Here is a 22,547-nt window from a genome sequence, read left to right on the forward strand (position 1 = left end):
CATTTTGCCTCCTGCCTAAACTGACATTTTGCCTCCTGCCTAAACTGACATTTTGCCTCCTGCCTAAACTGACATTTTGCCTCCTGCCTAAACTGACATTTTGCCTCCTGCCTAAACTGACATTTTGCCTCCTGCCTAAACTGACATTTTGCCTCCTGCCTAAACTGACATTTTGCCTCCTGCCTAAACTGACATTTTGCCTCCTGCCTAAACTGACATTTTGCCTCCTGCCTAAACTGACATTTTGCCTCCTGCCTAAACTGACATTTTGCCTCCTGCCTAAACTGACATTTTGCCTCCTGCCTAAACTGACATTTTGGACTAGCCCTTGAGCGCACATGAATCCAAACACTTTAAAAAAGTTTATTTTCAAAAATCAAGTAGTAAATTGACAAATAACTCCTGGAAATCGATGGGGCCCAGGGGAACAATTCAGAACAGGAGCAACGTTACGAACCTGAGAAATGTAGCTCATGACAAAGTTCTGTGAATAAAGAGTGATCAGCTACACACATTTTCCTATTTGATATCATAAAATTCCTGAATTTTACATCCCAAATAAATCCAGTCAGATGTGAACATTGTAACATAGATTTATTCTCCTCAAAAAGTTAAAAATAGGCAAGATTCTTGTAATATTACTCTTGGACCATGATAGGGCCCAAGGTAACTTCACCTTCCTTCTGCATATCTGAGGAGAGTAGAGAACAGTGATGGAATACATTACATTTTAAACTGGTAATAAAGCTCTGGCTTTGATTGACACTTACCTAAATCACTGTCCAGATCTCTAGCCCTGCTCACAGCACAGCTGGAGTCACAGCAGCCACAAACCAGGTCATCCCCACCAGCAGCCTTCCAGCTACAGATAAATATGAAGGTTAGTTTATATAGCAGCATGTCAAAGGTACTATACCCACAACCCAGCTTATACATACCCATCTGTGAAAGAGCAGGCCTTGTTCTCAGCATCAATGGGGGAAGAGGCTGCAGATGCTTTCAGATGACATGTTATGTAGAGCTGTTGGGAATCAATCTGTGGTTGGAACCTGAAGGACTCCAGCTGAAACTGGATCTTGTCATCCTGGGATCTGGACAGGAACTGGGAGCTGGAGCCGGTCAACTTGGCATCAACCAGACACCTGAGGAGACCAAGGGTCAACGTTAGGCTTCAGGGGTTACATTTAAGGTAATATAAGAGGAGTCAAACTGACAACTAAACTCACCCATGGTCCTCAATGAAAGAATATCTAGGGACAGTGTGGACATCAGGCGCCAAGGTGGCGACACAGCGGTCCACAAAGACACGGAGGGGAACGTGGTGGTACGGCATGACCGAGGCTTCCATGTTGATGATGTCACCAAGATAGTAATGGTTGGAGGGCCTCTCAAACTGCCAGTCAGCTGGAAAGAGTGGCATGTCAGTGGGGGTTTACACAAAGGAAGAGGCTTCCAGTCAGGTTTACCTACCAGTCATTAACCTCAGGGAGAAGTAGAGGAGTTCCTCTGCCACCATGTTGGAAATGTTGGGGATCCAGGTTGGCTTCAGGACATTGCTGCTCACATCGTGATTCCTAGAAACAAACACAGACTATGGCATTACTCAAACCTCAGACTGATATGAGTTGTCAAAGTGAAGAATGCAACAGTTACCTCAAGTAGTGGCACTCAATATCAACCATAGCTGCACTGGTCTTCACTATAGAAGTGTTAGCAAAAGGTTTTGGCTCATAGACAAGCGTGAAGGTGTAGATCAGCACATCCTCAGTCATCTAGGAACAGGATCACAAGTGATGTAGCACAAAGATAATGATGCACAGTCAGGAAGTTAAACAGCAAATGTGACATACCGTCAGCTGACTGCCACAGCCATGCAGCTCTGATTCAAAGGTGATCACATGAGCTTCAGCGTCCTCCTCAGTGGCAGCACAACCTCCTAGAGTGATACGCTCTGGCTGTATGAGCCGGCCAATCCCCAGCAGGTCCTGGTTCACCTGCACCCGGACCACACTCTCCCCACACTGAGTCGACACACTGTTGGCCGCCACCAGCTTCAGCCGCTCAGACACAGTAGGCCTGTGCTCAGGCTTTGCAACTTCAGGATAGCTCCAAGTCAAAGGGTTCTCAGATGTCTGATTGGACTGGGAGCGCTCAAGGTCTTCATCCTGGTTAGGTTTCTGGCCCAAAGACACACCAACAGGTTCCTGGCCCACAGACTCTCCTCTAGGTTCCTGGCCCACAGGCTGCTCTCCAAAAGGTTGCTGGCCCACAAGCTGCCTGCCAGGTTCATGGCCCACAGGCTGCTCTCCAACAGGTTGCTGGCCCACAGGCTGTGCTCCAACAGGCTCACTAGGTTCTTGGCCCACAGGCTCGCTAGGTTCCTGGCCCACAGGCTCGCTAAGTTCATTAACCAAAATCTCACTAGGTTCTTGGCCCAAAGGCTCGCTAGATTCCTGACCCAAAGGCTCGACAACAGGCTGCTCACTAGGTTCTTGGCCCACATCTTCACTACGTTCTTGACCCACATGGCCATGGCCCACAAGCTGCTCTCCAACAGGATGCTGGCCCACAGGCTCACTAGGATCTTGGCCCACAGGCTCTCCGCCATGCTCACTAGACTCTTGGCCTAAAGGATTGCTAGGTTCCTGGACCAAAGGATCGCCAACAGGCTGCTGGCTAAGTTCCTGGCCCACAGGCTGCTCTTCAACAGGTTGCTGGCCCAAAGGCTCACTAGGTTCTTGACCCACAGGCTCATGGCCCATAGGTTGCTCTCCAGGATCATGGCCCACAGACTCTTGGACCACAGGCTGCTCTCCAACAGGTTGCTGGCCCACAGGCTCACGTGGTTCCTGGCCCACAAGTTTGCCAACATGCTCACTAGGTTCTTGGCCCAAAGACTCGCCAACAGGCTGCTGCCTAAGTTCCTGGCCCACAGGCTGCTCTCCCACAGGCTCACTAGGTTCCTGACCGACAGGGTCACGGCCCACGGGCTCACTAGGATCTTGGCCCACAGGCTCTCCAACATGCTCACTAGGTTCTTGGCCTAAAGGCTCGCCAGGTTCATGGCCCACAGACTCTTGGACCACAGGCTGCTCTCCAACAGGTTGCTGGCCCACAGGCTGCTCTCCAACAGGTTGCTGGCCCACAGGCTCTCCAACATGCTCACTTGGTTCTTGCCCCAAAGGCTGGCTCAAAGGCTGCTCTCCAGGTTCATAGCCCACAGACTCTTGGGCCACAGACTGGCTAGGTTCCTGACCCACAGGCTGCTCGCTAGGTTCCTGGCCCACAGGCTCGCTAAGTTCATTACCCAAAATCTTACTTGGTTCCTGGCCCACAGGCTGCTCTCCAACATGCTCACTAGGTTCCTTACCCAATGGCTCGCCAACAGGCTGCTCACTAGGTTCTTGGCCCACAGACTGCTCTCCAACATGCTCACTAGGATCTTTGCCCATAGGCTCGCCAAAAGGCTGCTGCCTAAGTTCCTGGCCCACAGGCTGCTCTCCGACAGGCTCACTAGGTTCCTGACCCACAGGGTCACGGCCCACGGGCTGCTCTCCAACAGGATGCTGGCCCACAGGCTCACTAGGATCTTGGCCCACAGGCTCTCCAACATGCTCACTAGATTCTTGGCCCAAAGGCTCGCCAACAGGTTGCTGGCTAAGTTCCTGGCCCACAGGCTGCACTCCAACAGGTTGCTGGCCGACAGGCTGCTTGATAGTGAGCCTGTGGCCCAGGAACCTAAGTTCATTACCCAAAATCTCACTTGGTTCCTGGCCCACAAGCTCTTCAAGATTCTCACTAGATTCTTGGCCCAAAGGCTCACTAGGTTCCTGACCAAAAGTCTGCTTGCTAGGTTCCTGGCCCACAGAGTCACCAGGTTCCTGACCCACAGGCTCACCAACAGGCTGCTCACTAGGTTCTTGGCCCACAGGCTCGCCAACAGGCTGCTGGCCCACAGGCTCACAGGGTTCTTGGCCCACAGGCTCACTAGGTTCTTGGCCCACAGGCTCGCCAACAGGCTGCTGGCTAAGTTCCTGGCCCACAGGCTGCTCTCCAATAGGTTGCTGGCCCAAAGGCTCACTACGTTCTTGACCCACAGGCTCATGACCCACAGGCTCATGACCCACAGGCTGCTCTCCAGGTTCATGGCCCACAGGTTGCTCTCCAGGTTCATGGCCCACAAGTTGCTCTCCAAGTTCATGGCCCACAGGTTGCTCTCCAAGTTCATGGCCCACAGGTTGCTCTCCAAGTTCATGGCCCACAGGTTGCTCTCCAAGTTCATGGCCCACAGGCTCTTGGATCACATGCTGCTCTCCAACAGGTTGCTGGCCCACAGGCTCCCTAACATGCTCACTAGGTTCATGGCCCAAAGGCTGGCTAGGTTCCTGGCCCACAGGCTGGCTAAGTTCATTACCCAAAATCTCATTTGGTTCCTGGCCCACAGACTGCTCTCCAACACGCTTACTAGGATCTTGGCCCACAGGGTCGCTAGGTTCTTGGCCCAAAGGGTCATGGTCAACAGGCTCTCCAACGTGCTGACTAGGTTCTTGACCTGAAGGCTCGCCAACAGGCTGCTGGCTAAGTTCCTGGCCCACAGGCTGCTCTCCAACAGGTTGCTGGCCCACAGGCTGCTCTCCAACAGGTTGCTGGCCCACAGGCTCGCTAGGTTCCTGGCCCACAGGCTCCCCAACATGCTCACTAGGTTCTTGACCCACAGGCTCCTGGCCCATAGGTTGCTCTCCAGGTTCATGGCCCACAAGCTCTCCAACATGCTCACTTGGTTCTTTGCCCAAAGGCTGGCCCATAGGCTGCTCTCCAACAGGTTCCTGGCTCAAAGGCTGCTCTCCAGGTTCATGGCCCACAGGCTCTTGGGCCACGGACTGGCTAGGTTCCTGACCCACAGGCTGCTCGCTAGGTTCCTGGCCCACAGGCTCGCTAAGTTCATTACCCAAAATCTTACTTGGTTCCTGGCCCACAGGCTGCTCTCCAACACGCTCACTATGTTCCTTACCCAATGGCTCGCCAACAGGCTGCTCACTAGGTTCTTGGCCCACAGGCTCTCCAACATGCTCACTAGGTTCTTGGCCCACAGGCTTGCCAACAGACTGATGGCTAGGTTCCTGGCCTACAGGCTTGCCAACAGACTGATGGCTAGGTTCCTGGCCCACAGGCTGCCCTCCAGCTGCCTGGCCCACAGGCTGCCCTCCAGCTGCCTGGCCCACAGGTTTGCTAGTTTTTAGACCCAAAAGCCCACCAAAAAGCTTGCCATGTTCCTGTCCAACAGTCTTTCCAACCGGATCCTGGCACACAGGCTGCTCACTAGGTTCCCGGCCCACAGGCTCCATGCTAGGGTCCCGGCCCACAGGCTCTACCACAGGCTTTATAACAACCTGGCTAGGTTCTTGGCCCACAGGATTGCTAGGTTCTACAGCATACTTCAGGGAATTGCTGCTTACTTCATGATTCCTAGAAACATGGAAAATACCATTACGTAAACTTCAGAATTATAGATGTTGTCAAAGTGAAGAATGCAACAATAGTTACCTCAAGTAGTGGCACTCAATATCAACCATAGCTTTACTGGTGTTCAATATAGAAATGTTAGCAAGAGGTTTTGGCTCATAGATAAGACTGAAGGTGTAGATCAGCACATCCTCAGTCATCTAGGAACAGATCACAAATCATGCATCAGATAATGACGACATCTTCAGGAAGTTAAACAACAAATGTGACATACCGTCAGCTCACTGCCACAGCCATGCAGCTCTGATTCAAATGTGAGCACAAGAGCTTCAGCATCCTCCTCAATGGCAGCACAGCCTCCTAGAGTGATACGCTCTGGCTGGACGAGCCGGCCAATCCCCAGAAGTTTTACCTCCACATGGACCACACTTTTCCCACACCAAGCCACCACACCGTTGGCTGCCACCTGCTTTAGCCGCTGAAACGCTGTAGAATTGCGCACATGTTTCTCAATCGTAGGATAGAGCCAAGTCAGAGGGTTCTCAAATGTCTGCTTGGACTGGAAGCTCTCAGGGTCTTCAGCCTGGCTAGTTTCGATGCCGGGCTCCTGCCCCACAGGAACGACAACGGGCTCGCTAGGTTCTTGTCCCACAGGGTCCTCTCCCACAGAGTCTTCTTGCACTGGATTCTGAGTGTCAAACTGTGCTGAAACTTCATCGTCATGCAGAAACCCCAATCTTGGATAAAACCATCTGGAGATCCAAGCATCACTAACACAGCCAAACACCACGACCAACAGCAGCACTGCAGCCACTTGACTGAACCCCATCACTCCAAATAGACATAAGTTATTCTTGTCAATTCTTCCACAGAGTCTGTCAAACCATTTTATAGCCACGATGTCTGACAAAGGCCCCACCCCATTCAGAAATCAGCTTGATTATTGTCCAGACCTGATTATTTAAACAGGTGCTGAAGAATGTGAAGTTGATTGTCATTGGTTGCCTTTGTGCACACAAAATCACATACACCTGGAGCTTTATTGAGGAGGGCTCAACTTTAGAGAGTGTTCATAGAAATGTAATATGTAGGACAGACATACTTTTCTATAGTGGATGTTACTCCCAGATCCTGTTGAGCTAACCTTGGTAGAGAAAATTAAGGATTGGTCAGACATCAGTGATATTGGGAAACTGATACACAATTACTATGGTGGAAGTTTTTATGCATTTCTATCGCTTTTCACAGATGAATCCAAGGACCCAGAAAGTGGGCGCACAGCTAGCAGGTGTTTACGTTCCTGAACTTGATGTGCAGATATGTAGAAGACTAACAGATGAACTGTCAGTATAATCATTTGAACTGTTGGCGATAGTAGTTTCCCTCCAGTGGGTGGAGGACATACAACCTGTCAGAATTATAGTACGCTCAGATTCCCTGTCTGAATTGAATTGTTCATCATCTGGCTAATCTAATAGGAGTGACCTACTATTGGAGCTATTCATGTTTTTATGGAGAATTGAGAGACAGGGAGTGATGAATGAATGAATTAATTAATTAAATTGTAATTCATGTCAAACCGCCAATTGGCAACCCATCGCTTATGGGATATATTGACACAAACGTTACAATAATTCACTATGGTAATTCAATTATCATTCTTCTTCCAGTGTTCTTTGCATTGTGCATCACAAAAATAATGAAAAAAAAAAGTCAGGTGTAAATGAATACATAATAGTAATTAAGGTTATCCAAACAATAATTACATTGCTAGAGCAGTAAAATAAAATACATACATACACACTGTATATATACACATACATACATAACATATATAGATAAATAAATATAGGAGAAAATAAGAAACAGAAGTCATTTGAACTCAGTCTGGCACAAAGAGAACATTCATATGGGAGACAAGCCTATACACAACCTATATACATACATGCCATTTACCACTCAGAAGCTAAATATTTTTTACACTTTAATTGCAGGTAGTCTTTTTCTTTTATTCCATGCTTTATAAAAGATAAAGGGCAAGTAGTGAGGTTCTACTGGATCCCAGCCTATTCGCTTGTGGAAGGGAATGAAATTGTGGACCAGTTAGCTCGAAGAGATTTAAAACAAGATAACATTTAAATTAATGTTCCACGGGGTGAGATGAAGCCAACGTAAGATCAGAGACATTTTGATAGATGTGTGGCATGGGAATCTGATGCCAAGGGCCGGCATTTATATGCTCTCCAAAGAAAGGTTGGTAGACCAATATTCAATGGTCAGATTAGGAAGGAAGAGGTGATGTAACAGTAGTGTCCCGTCCTCTCAGGTCATTGGCGTGGGGTAGGATCAGATAGGGTTCAAGTAGTGGATTAAGGTGATGGGTTTTAATGAGTATAGGGTTAGTTGGTAAAGTAATAAAAAATATGTATCTGCGTGTCACCATCAAAATTGTCTGAATTAATCTGATGAATCAAGAAATCTGTCATTTGGATGGTTTTGCCAAGGAAGTCTTAGTCACACAATTTTACATCTAGCTAAGGTGTTTGGTGCAGTATTTCTCAAGTACAAAAAGTTGCCTGAAAACCAGTAGTGCACTACAGACAGATTCTAGTCAGCTGCTGCAGTGCAGGACTGATTTCTGAGAACATGTCTACAACTTCATCAGCAAGCTGTCAAACTATCAGAAATAAAGAACAAACTACACACAGTTTACCACTGCCCAAAATCACTATCTAGCTAAGTTCCATCCCTGTGTTTGTCAATGAAGCTTGCTAACAGCAGCAGGCACAGGCACATTGAGCAAATGTTTAAAACATTTTTTTAAATGGATGTCTTACTTATGGGTCCATTTCCAGCAATGCAGAGCTGAAGTTAACATAAAAAAATGAAATCGTGACAAGGAATGAATACACAGTGAAAAACAAATAAAAATAAGATGGCTACCTACAGGGAGTACCAGTACCGAGTTGATGTAAGGTAATTGAGGTAGCTATGTGCTGTACATAGAGCTAAAGTAACTAGGCAACAGTATAAATAATATACAGTAGCAGCAGTGTGTGTGTGTGTGGCGTCAGTATGCATGTGTGTGCATGTTATGTGTGTGTGTTTGTGTGTGGGTGTGTTGGGGTGTTAGTGAAAGTGTGTGTGAGTGTGTGCGCATAGAGTAGGGTTCCCCAACTGGTGGCCCGTGGGCAGAATTTGACCCGCGGATGGTCATATCTGCCCTCCCAAGTTTTCTGAGCAAAACATGAACGACTAAAAACACCAGGATATCAGCTCCAAGTGATTTTAATTTAAGAACTCTGTTCCAAGGTATTCCCACACATAATAGACACCTTACCGGTTTGAAATGCAAGGTTTGAAATGCAAGGTTTGAAATGATTATGTTTTAGTCAAACATATCTCTTTGGGCTTCTTGAGGTCAATTTGCAGTCTACAAATGATTTGTTAATTATGTTCTGGCCCCCCGACCATCCACTCAACAAAACAATTGGCCCTCAGATGAATCTCGTTGATGATCCCTGGCATGGAGTCAGTGCAAATGGGTTAGTACAAAAAAGGGTCAATGTAGGTACAGCAGTATGTGTAGCCATTTGATTAGCTAAATAGCAGTCTTGTTAAGAAGTCTTATGGCTTGGAGGTAGAAGCTGTTCGGGGTCCTGTTGGTTCAGACTTGGTGCACTGGTACCGCTTGTCATGCGGAAACAGAGAACGCAGTCTGTGGCTTGGGTGGCTGGAGTCTGACAGTTTTTTGGCCTTAATTAACAACCCATCCGAACACTGCCTACTATAGAGGTCCTGGATGGCAGGGAGTGATGTACTAGGCCATACGCATGACCCTCCGTAGCGCCTTGCGGTCCGATGCCAAGCAGTTGCCATACCAAGCGGTAATGCAGCCAGTCCAGATGCTCTCGATGGTGCTGCTGAAGAACTTGAGTATCTGAGGGCCTATGCCAAATCTTTGGGTGAGAAGCATTGCCGTGCGCTTTTCACAACTGTGTTTGGACCCCCTCCACTACAGCCCTGTCAATATGAATGGGGGTGTATCTCGGCCTTCCATTTCCTGTAGTCCACAATCAGATCCATTGTTTTACTGACGTTGAGGGAGAGGTTGTCCTGGCACCACACTGCTAGGCTGTGTCATCGTTGGTGATCAGACCTACCAACGTTGGCAAACTTAATGGTGTTGGAGTCGTGCAGGAGGGGACTGAGCACGCACCCTTGAGGTCCCCCCGTGTTGACGATCAGCGTGCCGGATGTGTTGTTGCCTACCCTCACAACCTGTCAAGAAGTCCAGGATCCAGTTGCAGGGGGAGGTGTTCAGTCCCAGAGCAGGCAGGCCACATTAGCTTAATAAACGTATCAAGTCACTGGCTAGTGGCAAAGTGTTCCAGTGCCATTTTGTACTTGCAACTTTTGATTAGAGATCAGAGGTGTAAAAGTACTACATTGTCATACTTTATTAAAAGTCAAGATATCTTAATATAAAATGACTCAAGTTAAAGTAACCTAGTTAAACATTAGAGTAAAATTATCAGATTTAAATGTACTTAAGTACAGTGGTGGAAAAAGTACTACATTGTGATACTTGAGTAAAAGTAAAAGCTACACATCCTATTCATCTTTAGCAAAAACAGATGGCACAATTTCATATATTTCTTTAGACAGCCACTCAAACACAATTTATTTAAAGGAAGCATTTGTTGAATGGGTCCACTAGATCAGAGGCAGTAGGGAATATAAGGGACCTTCTCTTGATAAGTGTGTGAATTGGACCTTTTTCCATTACTGCTAACCATTCAAATTCGAACTAGAACTTCAGAGTGGCAGGGAAAATGTATGGAGTAAAAAGTACTCCCATTTTCTGTAGGAATGTAGTGAAGTAAAAGTAGTCAACAATATAAATAGTAAAAACAAAGTACAGCTACTCCAAAAACTACTTAAGTACTTCACACCACTGCCAGAGATATATAATGAGATGGTCTTGTCTCTGCCCTTACAATGGGGATCTTTGCTAACAAATTCAGAACTGGGAGCGGTCAAGCTTCACCTATTGCGCTTTTTGGATACAACCTTATTTGAAAATGCTTTGAATATTCAAAGAGGGGTGTTGTCGTCAACCTCCTGAATTCTAGGATGAAGGTAATTCAAATTGAGAAGTGAAAATCAACACCAACTTCTTGCAATTATATCAGTCATTCACCTATAAAGTCAGGTGTGTAAATTACACATTTTTCTTCAGATGAAGTTGCTGTTCGGTCCTTGATAACTGACTCCGTTAACTAGCTTATTTTCCCCAATGCGCAATAGTTTTCTACTAACAATATGGGGTCGTGGATGGTTAGGGGTGGCCTGGCCGAAATGTCATGGTTCGGATCCCCAAGTCAGCTGGGTGGGGAAATCTGGCGATGTGCCCTTGATCCTGATTGCTCCTGTGGGTCGCTCTGGATGGGAGCGTCCTGTTAAATGACTAGAAATTCATGTAAACGTTGAGTAGCTTCACTGCACTTTAAAAATTCAGGTCCGTAGAGGTATGCCACATTTTTAGCTGCCTACCAGTAAAAACCTTAGCTCAGAAAGTTCAACACAGGCCGTTTCTCAGCACTACAGATCATGCCTCTTGTCCACGCCATAATCTTCTGTTACAGCTGCAATGGTTCCGAGGTCAGTTTAGACATTAATGCCTCCTGCCTAAAATGACATATTGGACATTCCCTCACATAAATGTCATCCAAGTCGATCACACATGAATCCAAACACTTCAAAATGTTTATTTTGAAAATAAATCTAGTCAATTGACAAATCACTCCTGGAAATTGATGGGGCCTAGGGGAACAGTTCAGTACAGTAGCAACGTTACGAACCTGAGAAATGTAGCTCATGACAAAGTTCTGTGAATAAAGAGTGATCAGCTACACACATTTTCCTATTTGATATCATAAAATTCCTGAATTTTACATCCCAAATAAATCCAGTCAGATGTGAACATTGTAACATAGATTTATTCTCCTCAAAAAGTTAAAAATAGGCAAGATTCTTGTAATATTACTCTTGGACCATGATAGGGCCCAAGGTAACTTCACCTTCCTTCTGCATATCTGAGGAGAGTAGAGAACAGTGATGGAATACATTACATTTTAAACTGGTAATAAAGCTCTGGCTTTGATTGACACTTACCTAAATCACTGTCCAGATCTCTAGCCCTGCTCACAGCACAGCTGGAGTCACAGCAGCCACAAACCAGGTCATCCCCACCAGCAGCCTTCCAGCTACAGATAAATATGAAGGTTAGTTTATATAGCAGCATGTCAAAGGTACTATACCCACAACCCAGCTTATACATACCCATCTGTGAAAGAGCAGGCCTTGTTCTCAGCATCAATGGGGGAAGAGGCTGCAGATGCTTTCAGATGACATGTTATGTAGAGCTGTTGGGAATCAATCTGTGGTTGGAACCTGAAGGACTCCAGCTGAAACTGGATCTTGTCATCCTGGGATCTGGACAGGAACTGGGAGCTGGAGCCGGTCAACTTGGCATCAACCAGACACCTGAGGAGACCAAGGGTCAACGTTAGGCTTCAGGGGTTACATTTAAGGTAATATAAGAGGAGTCAAACTGACAACTAAACTCACCCATGGTCCTCAATGAAAGAATATCTAGGGACAGTGTGGACATCAGGCGCCAAGGTGGCGACACAGCGGTCCACAAAGACACGGAGGGGAACGTGGTGGTACGGCATGACCGAGGCTTCCATGTTGATGATGTCACCAAGATAGTAATGGTTGGAGGGCCTCTCAAACTGCCAGTCAGCTGGAAAGAGTGGCATGTCAGTGGGGGTTTACACAAAGGAAGAGGCTTCCAGTCAGGTTTACCTACCAGTCATTAACCTCAGGGAGAAGTAGAGGAGTTCCTCTGCCACCATGTTGGAAATGTTGGGGATCCAGGTTGGCTTCAGGACATTGCTGCTCACATCGTGATTCCTAGAAACAAACACGGACTATGGAATTACTTAAACCTCAGAATGATATGGGTTGTCAAAGTGAAGAATGCAACAGTTACCTCAAGTAGTGGCACTCAATATCAACCATAGCTGCACTGGTCTTCACTATAGAAGTGTTAGCAAAAGGTTTTGGCTCATAGACAAGCGTGAAGGTGTAGATCAGCACATCTTCAGTCATCTAGGAACAGGATCACAAGTGATGTAGCACAACAATAAGGATTCACAGTCAGGAAGTTAAACAGCAAATGTGACATACCGTCAGCTCACTGCCACAGCCATGCAGCTCTGATTCAAAGGTGATCACATGAGCTTCAGCGTCCTCCTCAGTGGCAGCACAACCTCCTAGAGTGATACGCTCTGGCTGTATGAGCCGGCCAATCCCCAGCAGGTCCTGGTTCACCTGCACCCGGACCACACTCTCCCCACACTGAGTCGACACACTGTTGGCCGCCACCAGCTTCAGCCGCTCAGACACAGTAGGCCTGTGCTCAGGCTTTGCAACTTCAGGATAGCGCCAAGTCAAAGGGTTCTCAGACGTCTGCTTGGACTGGGAGCACTCAGGGTCTTCATCCTGGCTAGGTTTCTGGCCCAAAGACACACCAACAGGTTCCTGGCCCACAGACTCTCCTCTAGGATGCTGGACCACAGATTCCTGGCCCACAGGCTGCTCGCCAGGTTCATGGCCCACAGGCTGCTCTGCAACAAGTTGCTGGCCCACAGGCTGTGCTCCAACACGCTCACTAGGTTCTTGGCCCAAAGGCTCGCTAGGATCTTGGCCCGCAGGCTCTCCACCATGCTCACTAGACTCTTGGCCCAAAGGCTGGCCCATAGGCTGCTCTCCAGGTTCATGGCCCACAGGCTCTTGGGCCACAGACTGGCTAGGTTCCTGACCCACAGGCTGCTCGCCAGGGTCCTGGCCCACAGGCTCGCTAAGTTCATTACCCAAAATCTTACTTAGTTCCTGGCCCACAGGCTGCTCTCCAACACGCTCACTATATTCCTTACCCAATGGCTCGCCAACAGGCTGCTCACTAGGTTCTTGGCCCAAAGGCTCGCCAACAGGCTGCTGCCTAAGTTCCTGGCCCACAGGCTGCTCTTCCACAGGCTCACTAGGTTGCTGACCCACAGGGTCACGGCCCACGGGCTGCTCTCCAACAGGATGCTGGCCCACAGGCTCACTAGGTTCTTGGCCCAAAGGCTCGCCAGGTTCATTGCCCACAGACTCTTGGACCACAGGCTGCTCTCCAACAGGTTGCTGGCCCACAGGCTGCTCTCCAATAGGTTTCTGGACCACAGGCTGCTCTCCAACATGCTCACTTGGTTCTTGCCCCAAAGGCTGGCCCATAGGCTGCTCTCCAACAGGTTCCTGGCTCAAAGGCTGCTCTCCAGGTTCATGGCCCAACGACTCCTGGGCCACAGACTGGCTAGGTTCCTGACCCACAGGCTGCTCGCTAGGTTCCTGGCCCACAGGCTCGCTAAGTTCATTACCCAAAATCTTACTTGGTTCCTGGCCCACAAGCTGCTCTCCCACAGGCTCACTAGGTTCCTGACCCACAGGGTCACGGCCCACGGGCTGCTCTCCAACATGTTGCTGGCCGACAGGCTGCTTGATAGTGAGCCTGTAGGCCAGGAACCTAAGTTCATTACCAAAAATCTCACTTGGATCCTGGCCCAAAGGCTCGCTAGGGTCCTGACCCACAGGCTGCTCTCCAACAGGTTGCTGGCCCACAGGCTCACTAGGTTCTTGGCCCACAGGCTCACTACGTTCTTGGCCCACAGGGTCATGGCCAACAGGCTCTCCAACATGCTCACTAGGTTCTTGACCCAAAGGCTCGCCAACAGGCTGCTGGTTAAGTTCCTGGCCCACAGGCTGCTGTCCAAAAGGTTGCTGGCCCAAAGGCTCACTACGTTCTTGACCCACAGGCTCATGACCCAGAGGTTGCTCTCCAGGTTCATGGCCCACAGGCTCTTGGATCACATGCTGCTCTCCAACAGGTTGCTGGCCCACAGGCTCGCTAGGTTCCTGGCACACAGGCTCCCCAACATGCTCACTAGGTTCATGGCCCAAAGGCTGGCTAGGTTCCTGGCCCACAGGCTCGCTAAGTTCATTACCCAAAATCTCATTTGGTTCCTGACCCACAGGCTGCTCTCCAACACGCTCACTAGAATCTTGGCCCACAGGCTCGCTAGGTTCCCGGCCCACAGGCTCGCTAGGTTCCTGGCACACAGGCTCCCCAACATGCTCACTAGGTTCATGGCCCAAAGGCTGGCTAGGTTCCTGGCCCACAGGCTCGCTAAGTTCATTACCAAAAATCTCATTTGGTTCCTGACCCACAGGCTGCTCTCCAACACGCTCACCTGAATCTTGGCCCACAGGCTCGCTAGGTTCCCGGCCCACAGGCTCGCTAGGTTCTTGGCCCACAGGGTCATGGTCAACAGGCTGACTAGGTTCTTGACCCAAAGGCTCGCCAACAGGCTGCTGGCCAAGTTCATGGCCCACAGGTTGCTCTCCAAGTTCATGGCCCGCAGGTTGCTCTCCAAGTTCATGGCCCGCAGGTTGCTCTCCAAGTTCATGGCCCGCAGGTTGCTCTCCAAGTTCATGGCCCGCAGGTTGCTCTCCAAGTTCATGGCCCGCAGGTTGCTCTCCAAGTTCATGGCCCGCAGGTTGCTCTCCAAGTTCATGGCCCGCAGGTTGCTCTCCAAGTTCATGGCCCGCAGGTTGCTCTCCAAGTTCATGGCCCACAGGTTGCTCTCCAAGTTCATGGCCCACAGGTTGCTCTCCAAGTTCATGGCCCACAGGTTGCTCTCCAACTTCATGGCCCACAGGTTGCTCTCCAACTTCATGGCCCACAGGTTGCTCTCCAACTTCATGGCCCACAGGTTGCTCTCCAACTTCATGGCCCACAGGTTGCTCTCCAACTTCATGGCCCACAGGTTGCTCTCCAACTTCATGGCCCACAGGTTGCTCTCCAACTTCATGGCCCACAGGTTGCTCTCCAACTTCATGGCCCACAGGTTGCTCTCCAAGTTCATGGCCCACAGGCTCTTGGATCACATGCTGCTCTCCAACAGGTTGCTGGCCCACAGGCTCGCTTGTTTCCTGACCCAAAGGCTTGCCAACAGACTGATGGCTAGGTTCCTGACCCACAGGCTGCACGCTAGGTTCCTGGCCCACAGGCTGCTCTCCAACACGCTCACTAGGATCTTGGCCCACAGGCTCGCTAGGTTCCTGGCCCACAGGCTCCCCAACATGCTCACTAGGTTCTTGGCCCAAAGGCTCGCTTGTTTCCTGACCCAAAGGCTTGCCAACAGACTGGTGGCTAGGTTCCTGACCCACAGGCTGCTCGCTAGGTTCCTGGCCCACAGGCTGCTCTCCAACACGCTCACTAGGATCTTGGCCCACAGGCTCGCTAGGTTCTTGGCCCACAGGCTCGCTTGGTTCCTGACCCAAAGGCTCACCAACAGACTGATGGCTAGGTTCCTGGCCCACGGGCTGCTCTCCAACAGGTTGCTGGCCCACAGGCTGCTTTCCAACAGGCTCACTAGGTTCTTGACCCACAGGCTCCTGGCCCATAGGTTGCTCTCCAGGTTCATGGCCCACAGACTCTTGGACCACAGGCTGCTCTCCAACAGGTTCCTGGCCCACAAACTCTCCAACATGCTCACTTGGTTCTTGGCCCAAAGGCTGGCCCATAGGCTGCTCTCCAACAGGTTCCTGGCTCAAAGGCTGATCTCCAACAGGTTCATGGCCCACAGGCTCTTGGCCCACAGACTGGCCCACAGACTGGCTAGGTTCCTGGCCCACAGGCTGCTCTCCAACAGGTTGCTGGTTAAGTTCCTGGCCCACAGGCTGCTCTCCAACAGGTTGCTGGCCCACAGGCTGCTCTCCAACAGGTTGCTGGCCCACAGGCTCCCCAACATGCTCACTAGGTTCTTGGCCAAAAGGCTCGCTTGGTTCCTGACCCAAAGGCTTGCCAACAGACTGATGGCTAGGTTCCTGACCCACAGGCTGCTCGCTAGGTTCCTGGCCCACAGGCTGCTCTCCAGGTTCCTGGCCCACAAGCTGCTCTCCCACAGGCTCACTAGGTTCCTGACCCACAGGGTCATTGCCCACGGGCTGCTCTCCAACAGGCTGCTGGCCCACAGGCTCACTAGGATCTTGGTCCACAGGCTCTCCAACATGCTCACTAGGTTCTTGGCCCACAGGCTGCTGGTTAAGTTCCTGGCCCACAGGCTGCTCTCCAACAGGTTGCTGGCCCACAGGCTGCTCTCCAACAGGTAGCTGGCCCACAGGCTCGCTAGGTTCCTGGCCCACAGGCTCCCCAACATGCTCACTAGGTTCTTGGCCCAAAGGCTCGCTTGTTTCCTGACCCAAAGGCTTGCCAACAGACTGGTGGCTAGGTTCCTGACCCACAGGCTGCTCGCTAGGTTCCTGGCCCACAGGCTGCTCTCCCACAGGCTCACTAGGTTCCTGACCCACAGGGTCATGGCCCACGGTCTGCTCTCCAACAGGATCTTGGCCCACAGGCTCTCCAACATGCTCACTAGGTTCTTGGCCCACAGGCTCACCCACCGGCTGCTGGTTAAGTTCCTGGCCCACAGGCTGCTCTCCAACAGGTTGCTGGCCCACAGGCTCGCTAGGTTCCTGGCCCACAGGCTCCCCAACATGCTCACTAGGTTCTTGGCCCAAAGGCTCACTTGGTTCCTGGCCCACGGGCTGCTCTCCAACAGGTTGCTGGCCCACAGGCTGCTCTCCAACACGCTCGCTAGGTTCCCGGCCCACAGGCTCTACGCTAGGTTCCCGGCCCACAGGCTCTACGCTAGGTTCCCGGCCCACAGGCTCTACGCTAGGTTCCCGGCCCACAGGCTCTACGCTAGGTTCCCGGCCCACAGGCTCTACGCTAGGTTCCCGGCCCACAGGCTCTACGCTAGGTTCCCGGCCCACAGGCTTTATAACAACCTGGCTAGGTTCTAGGCCCACAGGCTTGCTAGGTTTTACAGCATACTTCAGGGAATTGCTGCGCACTTCATGATTCCTAGAAACACAGAACAAACCATTACTCAAACTTCAGATTTATAGATGTTGTCAAAGTGAAGTATGCAACAATAGTTACCTCAAGTAGTGGCACTCAATATCAACCATAGCTTTACTTGTGTTCAATATAGAAATGTTAGCAAGAGGTTCTGGCTCATATACAAGAGTGAAGGTGTAGATCAGCACATCCTCAGTCATCTAGGAACAGATCACAAATCATGCATCAGATAATGATATCATCCTTCAGGAAGTTAAACAACAAATGTGACATACCGTCAGCTCACTGCCACAGCCATGCAGCTCTGATTCAAAGGTGAGCACAAGAGCTTCAGCATCCTCCTCAATGGCAGCACAGCATCTTAGAGTGATACGCTCTGGCTGGACGAGCCGGCCAATCCCCAGAAGTTCCTGTTTCACCTCCACATGGACCACACTTTGCCCACACCAAGCCACCACACCGTTGGCTGCCACCTGCTTTAGCCACTGAAACGCTGTAGAATTGCACTCACGCTTCTCAATCGAAGGATAGAGCAAAGTCAGAGGGTTCTCAAATGACTGCTTGGACTGGAACCTCTCAGGGTCTTCAGCCTGGCTAGTTTCCTGTCCCACGGGCTCCTGCCCCACAGGCTCGACAATGGGCTCACTAGGTTCTTGTCCCACAGGGTCCTCTCCCGCAGGGTCTTCTTGCACTGGATTCTGAGTGTCAAACTGGGCTGAAACTCCACCGTCAAGCAGAAACCCCAATCTCGGATAAAACCATCTGGAGATCCACGCATCACTAACACAGCCAAACGCCACGATCAACAGCAGCACTGCAGACACTGCAGAAACTGCAAACACTTGCCTAAACCCCATCACTCCAAATAGACAAAAGTTATTCTTGTCAATTCTTCCACAAAGTCTGTCAAACCATTTTATAGCCACGATGTCTGACAAAGGCCCCACCCCATTCAGAAATCAGCTTGATTATTGTCCAGACCTGATTAATTAAACAGGCGCTGAAACATGTGAAGTTGATTGTCATTGGTTGCCTTTGTGCACACAAAATCACATACACCTGAAGTTTTATTGAGGAGGGCTCAACTTTAGAGAGTGTTCATAGAAATGTAATATGTAGGACAGACATACTTTTCTATAGTGGATGTTACTCCCAGATCCTGTTGAGCTAACCTTGGTAGAGAAAATTAAGGATTGGTCAGATATCAGTGATATTGGGAAACTGATACACAATTACTATGGTGGAAGTTTTTATGCATTTTTACCGCTTTTCACAGATGAATCCAAGGACCCAGAAAGTGGGCGCACAGCTAGCAGGTGTTTACGTTCCTGAACTTGATGTGCAGATATGTAGAAGACTAACAGATGAACTGCCAATATAATCTTTTGAACTGTTGGCGATAGTAGTTTCCCTCCAGTGGGTGGAGGACATACAACCTGTCAGAATTATAGTACGCTCAGATTCCCTGTCTGAATTGAATTGTTCATCATCTGGCTAATCTAATAGGAGTGACCTACTATTGGAGCTATTCATGTTTTTATGGAGAATTGAGAGACAGGGAGTGATGAATGAATGAACGTATGAATGAAATTATAATTCATATCAAACTATATGCTCTCCAATGAAAGGTTGGTAGACCAATATTCAATGGTCAGATTAGTATTTCTCAAGTACAAAAAGTTGCCTGAAAAGCAGTAGTGCACTACAGACAGATTCTAGTCAGCTGCTGCAGTGCAGGACTGATTTCTGAGAACATGTCTACAACCTCATCAGCAAGCTGTCAAACTATCAGAAGTAAAGAACAAACTACACACAGTTTACCACTGCCCAAAACCACTATCTAGCTAAGTTCCATCCCTGTGTTTGTCAATGAAGCTTGCTAACAGCAAATGTAAAAAAAATAAAAAAATAAAAATGGAATTGTATGAGTCACATGTCTTACTTACGGGTCCATTTCCAGCAATGCAGAGCTGAAGTTAACAAGAAATTGAAATCGTGACACAAGGAATAAATACACAGTGAAAAACAAATAAAAATAATGAGTAAAAATAACATGGCTACCTGCAGGGAGTACCAGTACTGAGTCGATGTTCAGGGGTGCAAGGTATTTGAGGTAGCTATGTGCTGTACATAGAGCTAAAGTAACTAGGCAACAGAATAAATAATAGACAGTAGCAGCAGTGTGTGTGTGGCGTCAGTATGCATATGTGTGCATGTCATGTGTGTGTGGGCGTGTGTGTGTGTGTGTGTGTGTGTGTTGGAGTGTTAGTGAAAGTATGTGTAAGTGTGTGCGCATAGAACAGGGTTCCCCAACTGGCGGCCCGTGGGCCGAATTTCGCCCGCGGATGGTCATATCTGCCCTCCCAAGTTTTCTGAACAAAACATGAAAGACTAAAAACACCAGGAAATCAGCTCCAAGTGATTTTAATTTAAGAACTCTGTTCCAAGGTATTCCCACGCATAGAGACACGTGACCGGTTTGAAATGATGTTTTATTCAAACATATGTTTGGGTTTCTTGAGGTCAATTTGCAGTCTACAAATGATTTGTTAATTATGTTCTGGCCCCCCGACCATGCACTCAACAAAACAATTGGCCCTCAGCTGAATCTAGTTGATGATCCCTGGCATGGAGTCAGTGCAAATGGGTTAGTACAAAAAAGGGTCAATGCAGGTACAGCAGTATGTGTAGCCATTTGATTAGCTATTTAGCAGCTTTGTTAACATCCCACCCGAACACCACCTACTATAGAGGTCCTGGATGGTAGGGAGTGATGTACTAGGCCATACGCATGACCCTCTGTAGCGCCTTGCGGTCGGATGCCAAGCAGTTGCCATACCAAGTGGTGATGCAGCCAGTCCAGATGCTCTCTATGGTGTAGCTGTAGAACTTTGAGTATCAGAGGGTCTATGCCAAATCTTTGGGTAAGAGGCATTGCTGTGCGCTCTTCACAACTCTGTGTTTGGACCCCCTCCACTACAGCCCTGTCAATATGAATGGGGGCGTATCTCGGCCTTCCATTTCCTGTAGTCCACAATCAGATCCATTGTTTTACTGACGTTGAGGGAGAGGTTGTCCTGGCACCACACTGCTAGGCTGTGTCATCATTGGTGATCAGACCTACCAACGTTGGCAAACTTAATGGTGTTGGAGTCGTGCAGGAGGGGACTAAGCACGCACCCTTGAGGTGCCTCCGTGTTGATGGTCAGCGTGCCGGATGTGTTGTTGCCTACCCTCACCATCTGGGGGCAGCCTGTCAAGAAGTCCAGGATCCAGTTGCAGGGGGAGGTGTTCAGTCCCAGGGCAGGCAGGCCACGTTAGCTAAATAAACGTATCAAGTCACTGGCTAGCGGCAAAGTGTTTCAGTGCTTGCAACTATCGATTAAACAGATCAGAGGTGGAAAAAGTACTACATTGTCATACTTGAGTGAAAGTACAAAGTAAAAGCTACACATCCTATTCCTCATCTTTAGCTAAACAAATCGAATCAAATCAAATCAAATGTATTTATATAGCCCTTCGTACATCAGCTGATATCTCAAAGTGCTGTACAGAAACCCAGCCTAAAACCCCAAACAGCAAGCAATGCAGGTGTAGAAGCACGGTGGCTAGGAAAAACTCCCTAGAAAGGCCAAAACCTAGGAAGAAACCTAGAGAGGAACCAGGCTATGTGGGGTGGCCAGTCCTCTTCTGACTGTGCCGGGTGGAGATTATAACAGAACATGGCCAAGATGTTCAAATGTTCATAAATGACCAGCATGGTCGAATAATAATAAGGCAGAACAGTTGAAACTGGAGCAGCAGCACAGTCAGGTGGAAGTTGAAACTGGAGCAGCAGCATGGCCAGGTGGACTGGGGACAGCAAGGAGTCATCATGTCAGGTAGTCCTGGGGCATGGTCCTAGGGCTCAGGTCAGTTGAAACTGGAGCAGCAGCACGGCCAGGTGGACTGGGGACAGCAAGGAGTCATCATGTCAGGTAGTCCTGGGGCATGGTCCTAGGGCTCAGGTCCTCCGAGAGAGAGAAAGAAAGAGAGAATTAGAGAAAGCACACTTAAATTCACACAGGACACCGAATAGGACAGGAGAAGTACTCCAGATATAACAAACTGACCCTAGCCCCCCGACACATAAACTACTGCAGCATAAATACTGGAGGCTGAGACAGGAGGGGTCAGGAGACACTGTGGCCCCATCCAAGGACACCCACGGACAGGGCCAAACAGGAAAGATATAACCCCACCCACTTTGCCAAAGCACAGCCCCCACACCACTAGAGGGATAACTTCAACCACCAACTTACCATCCTGAGACAAGGCTGAGTATAGCCCACAAAGATCTCCGCCACGGCACAACCCAAGGGTAGGGGGGGGGCGCCAACCCAGACAGGATGATCACATCAGTGACTCAACCCACTCAGGCGATGCACCCCTCCCAGGGACGGTATGAGAGAGCCGTAATCATGGTTGACAGGGAAGAACTGTGCCGGCCGTTAAAAGAAGAGGACCAAGGTGCAGAGTGGTGAGCGTACATGTTCTCTTTAGTTGGAAAATGACGCCGAGCGAAACAATAAACGCTACAAAACAAACCATGAAGCTAAAGGCTATGTGCCCTAAACAAAGTAAACTTCCCACAAGACAGGTGGGAAAGGGGTCAGGAGACACTGTGGCTCCATCCGAGGACACCCCCGGACAGGGCCAAACAGGAAGGATATAACCCCACCCACTTTGCCAAAGCACAGCCCCCACACCACTAGAGGGATATCTTCAACCAATGCTACTTTTCTAATAACCAATTAGATGGGTTCATGCAGGTGACTGACTGATCGTGTATGGAGGAATCCTCACTATCACTGATAAGCAACTTGGCAGTATGCCCAGAACATTGCTATGGGAACCGAGGTATCTCAGTTTCAAGGTCTCAACTTGGAGAGAGGAAGCCTCGTGAGGCTATTGGTCAATCACATGCAGGAGCTAACGTTAATGATGAATAATGAATCATGTGAATCATGCAAATACTGTATTTCTGCGTAAGCAGTATATAAGAGAACTG

General features: G+C 49.2%; 3 protein-coding genes across 3 annotated transcripts; all 3 read right to left on the minus strand.

Moving 5' to 3' along the window:
• Nucleotides 1-575: 575 nt before the first annotated feature.
• LOC115120768 (trithorax group protein osa-like) lies at nucleotides 576-6,343 on the minus strand. The gene is made up of 9 exons (XM_065013661.1): nucleotides 5,738-6,343; nucleotides 5,545-5,663; nucleotides 1,851-5,466; nucleotides 1,654-1,772; nucleotides 1,471-1,574; nucleotides 1,227-1,404; nucleotides 939-1,142; nucleotides 771-862; nucleotides 576-691 (listed from the first exon to the last, which is right to left on the minus strand). The coding sequence occupies exons 1-9, from the start codon at nucleotides 6,290-6,292 to the stop codon at nucleotides 639-641; spliced, it is 5,040 nt and encodes a 1,679-aa protein (XP_064869733.1). The 5' UTR covers nucleotides 6,293-6,343; the 3' UTR covers nucleotides 576-638.
• A 5,102-nt stretch (nucleotides 6,344-11,445) lies between these two features.
• Nucleotides 11,446-16,235, minus strand: LOC115116371 (mediator of RNA polymerase II transcription subunit 12-like). Its single transcript, XM_065013662.1, has 7 exons — nucleotides 12,721-16,235; nucleotides 12,524-12,642; nucleotides 12,341-12,444; nucleotides 12,097-12,274; nucleotides 11,809-12,012; nucleotides 11,641-11,732; nucleotides 11,446-11,561 (listed from the first exon to the last, which is right to left on the minus strand). The coding sequence occupies exons 1-7, from the start codon at nucleotides 16,156-16,158 to the stop codon at nucleotides 11,509-11,511; spliced, it is 4,188 nt and encodes a 1,395-aa protein (XP_064869734.1). The 5' UTR covers nucleotides 16,159-16,235; the 3' UTR covers nucleotides 11,446-11,508.
• On the minus strand, nucleotides 16,185-18,396 carry LOC135565719 (uncharacterized). Its single transcript, XM_065013621.1, has 4 exons — nucleotides 17,773-18,396; nucleotides 17,579-17,697; nucleotides 16,238-17,500; nucleotides 16,185-16,191 (listed from the first exon to the last, which is right to left on the minus strand). Exons 1-4 carry the CDS (start codon nucleotides 18,352-18,354, stop codon nucleotides 16,185-16,187), a joined length of 1,971 nt encoding a protein of 656 aa, XP_064869693.1. The 5' UTR covers nucleotides 18,355-18,396.
• Between the last annotated feature and the right edge of the window lie 4,151 nt (nucleotides 18,397-22,547).

Source organism: Oncorhynchus nerka, linkage group LG9b (assembly GCF_034236695.1).
Source record: "Oncorhynchus nerka isolate Pitt River linkage group LG9b, Oner_Uvic_2.0, whole genome shotgun sequence".
In the NCBI taxonomy this organism is placed as follows: Eukaryota; Metazoa; Chordata; class Actinopteri; order Salmoniformes; family Salmonidae; genus Oncorhynchus; species Oncorhynchus nerka.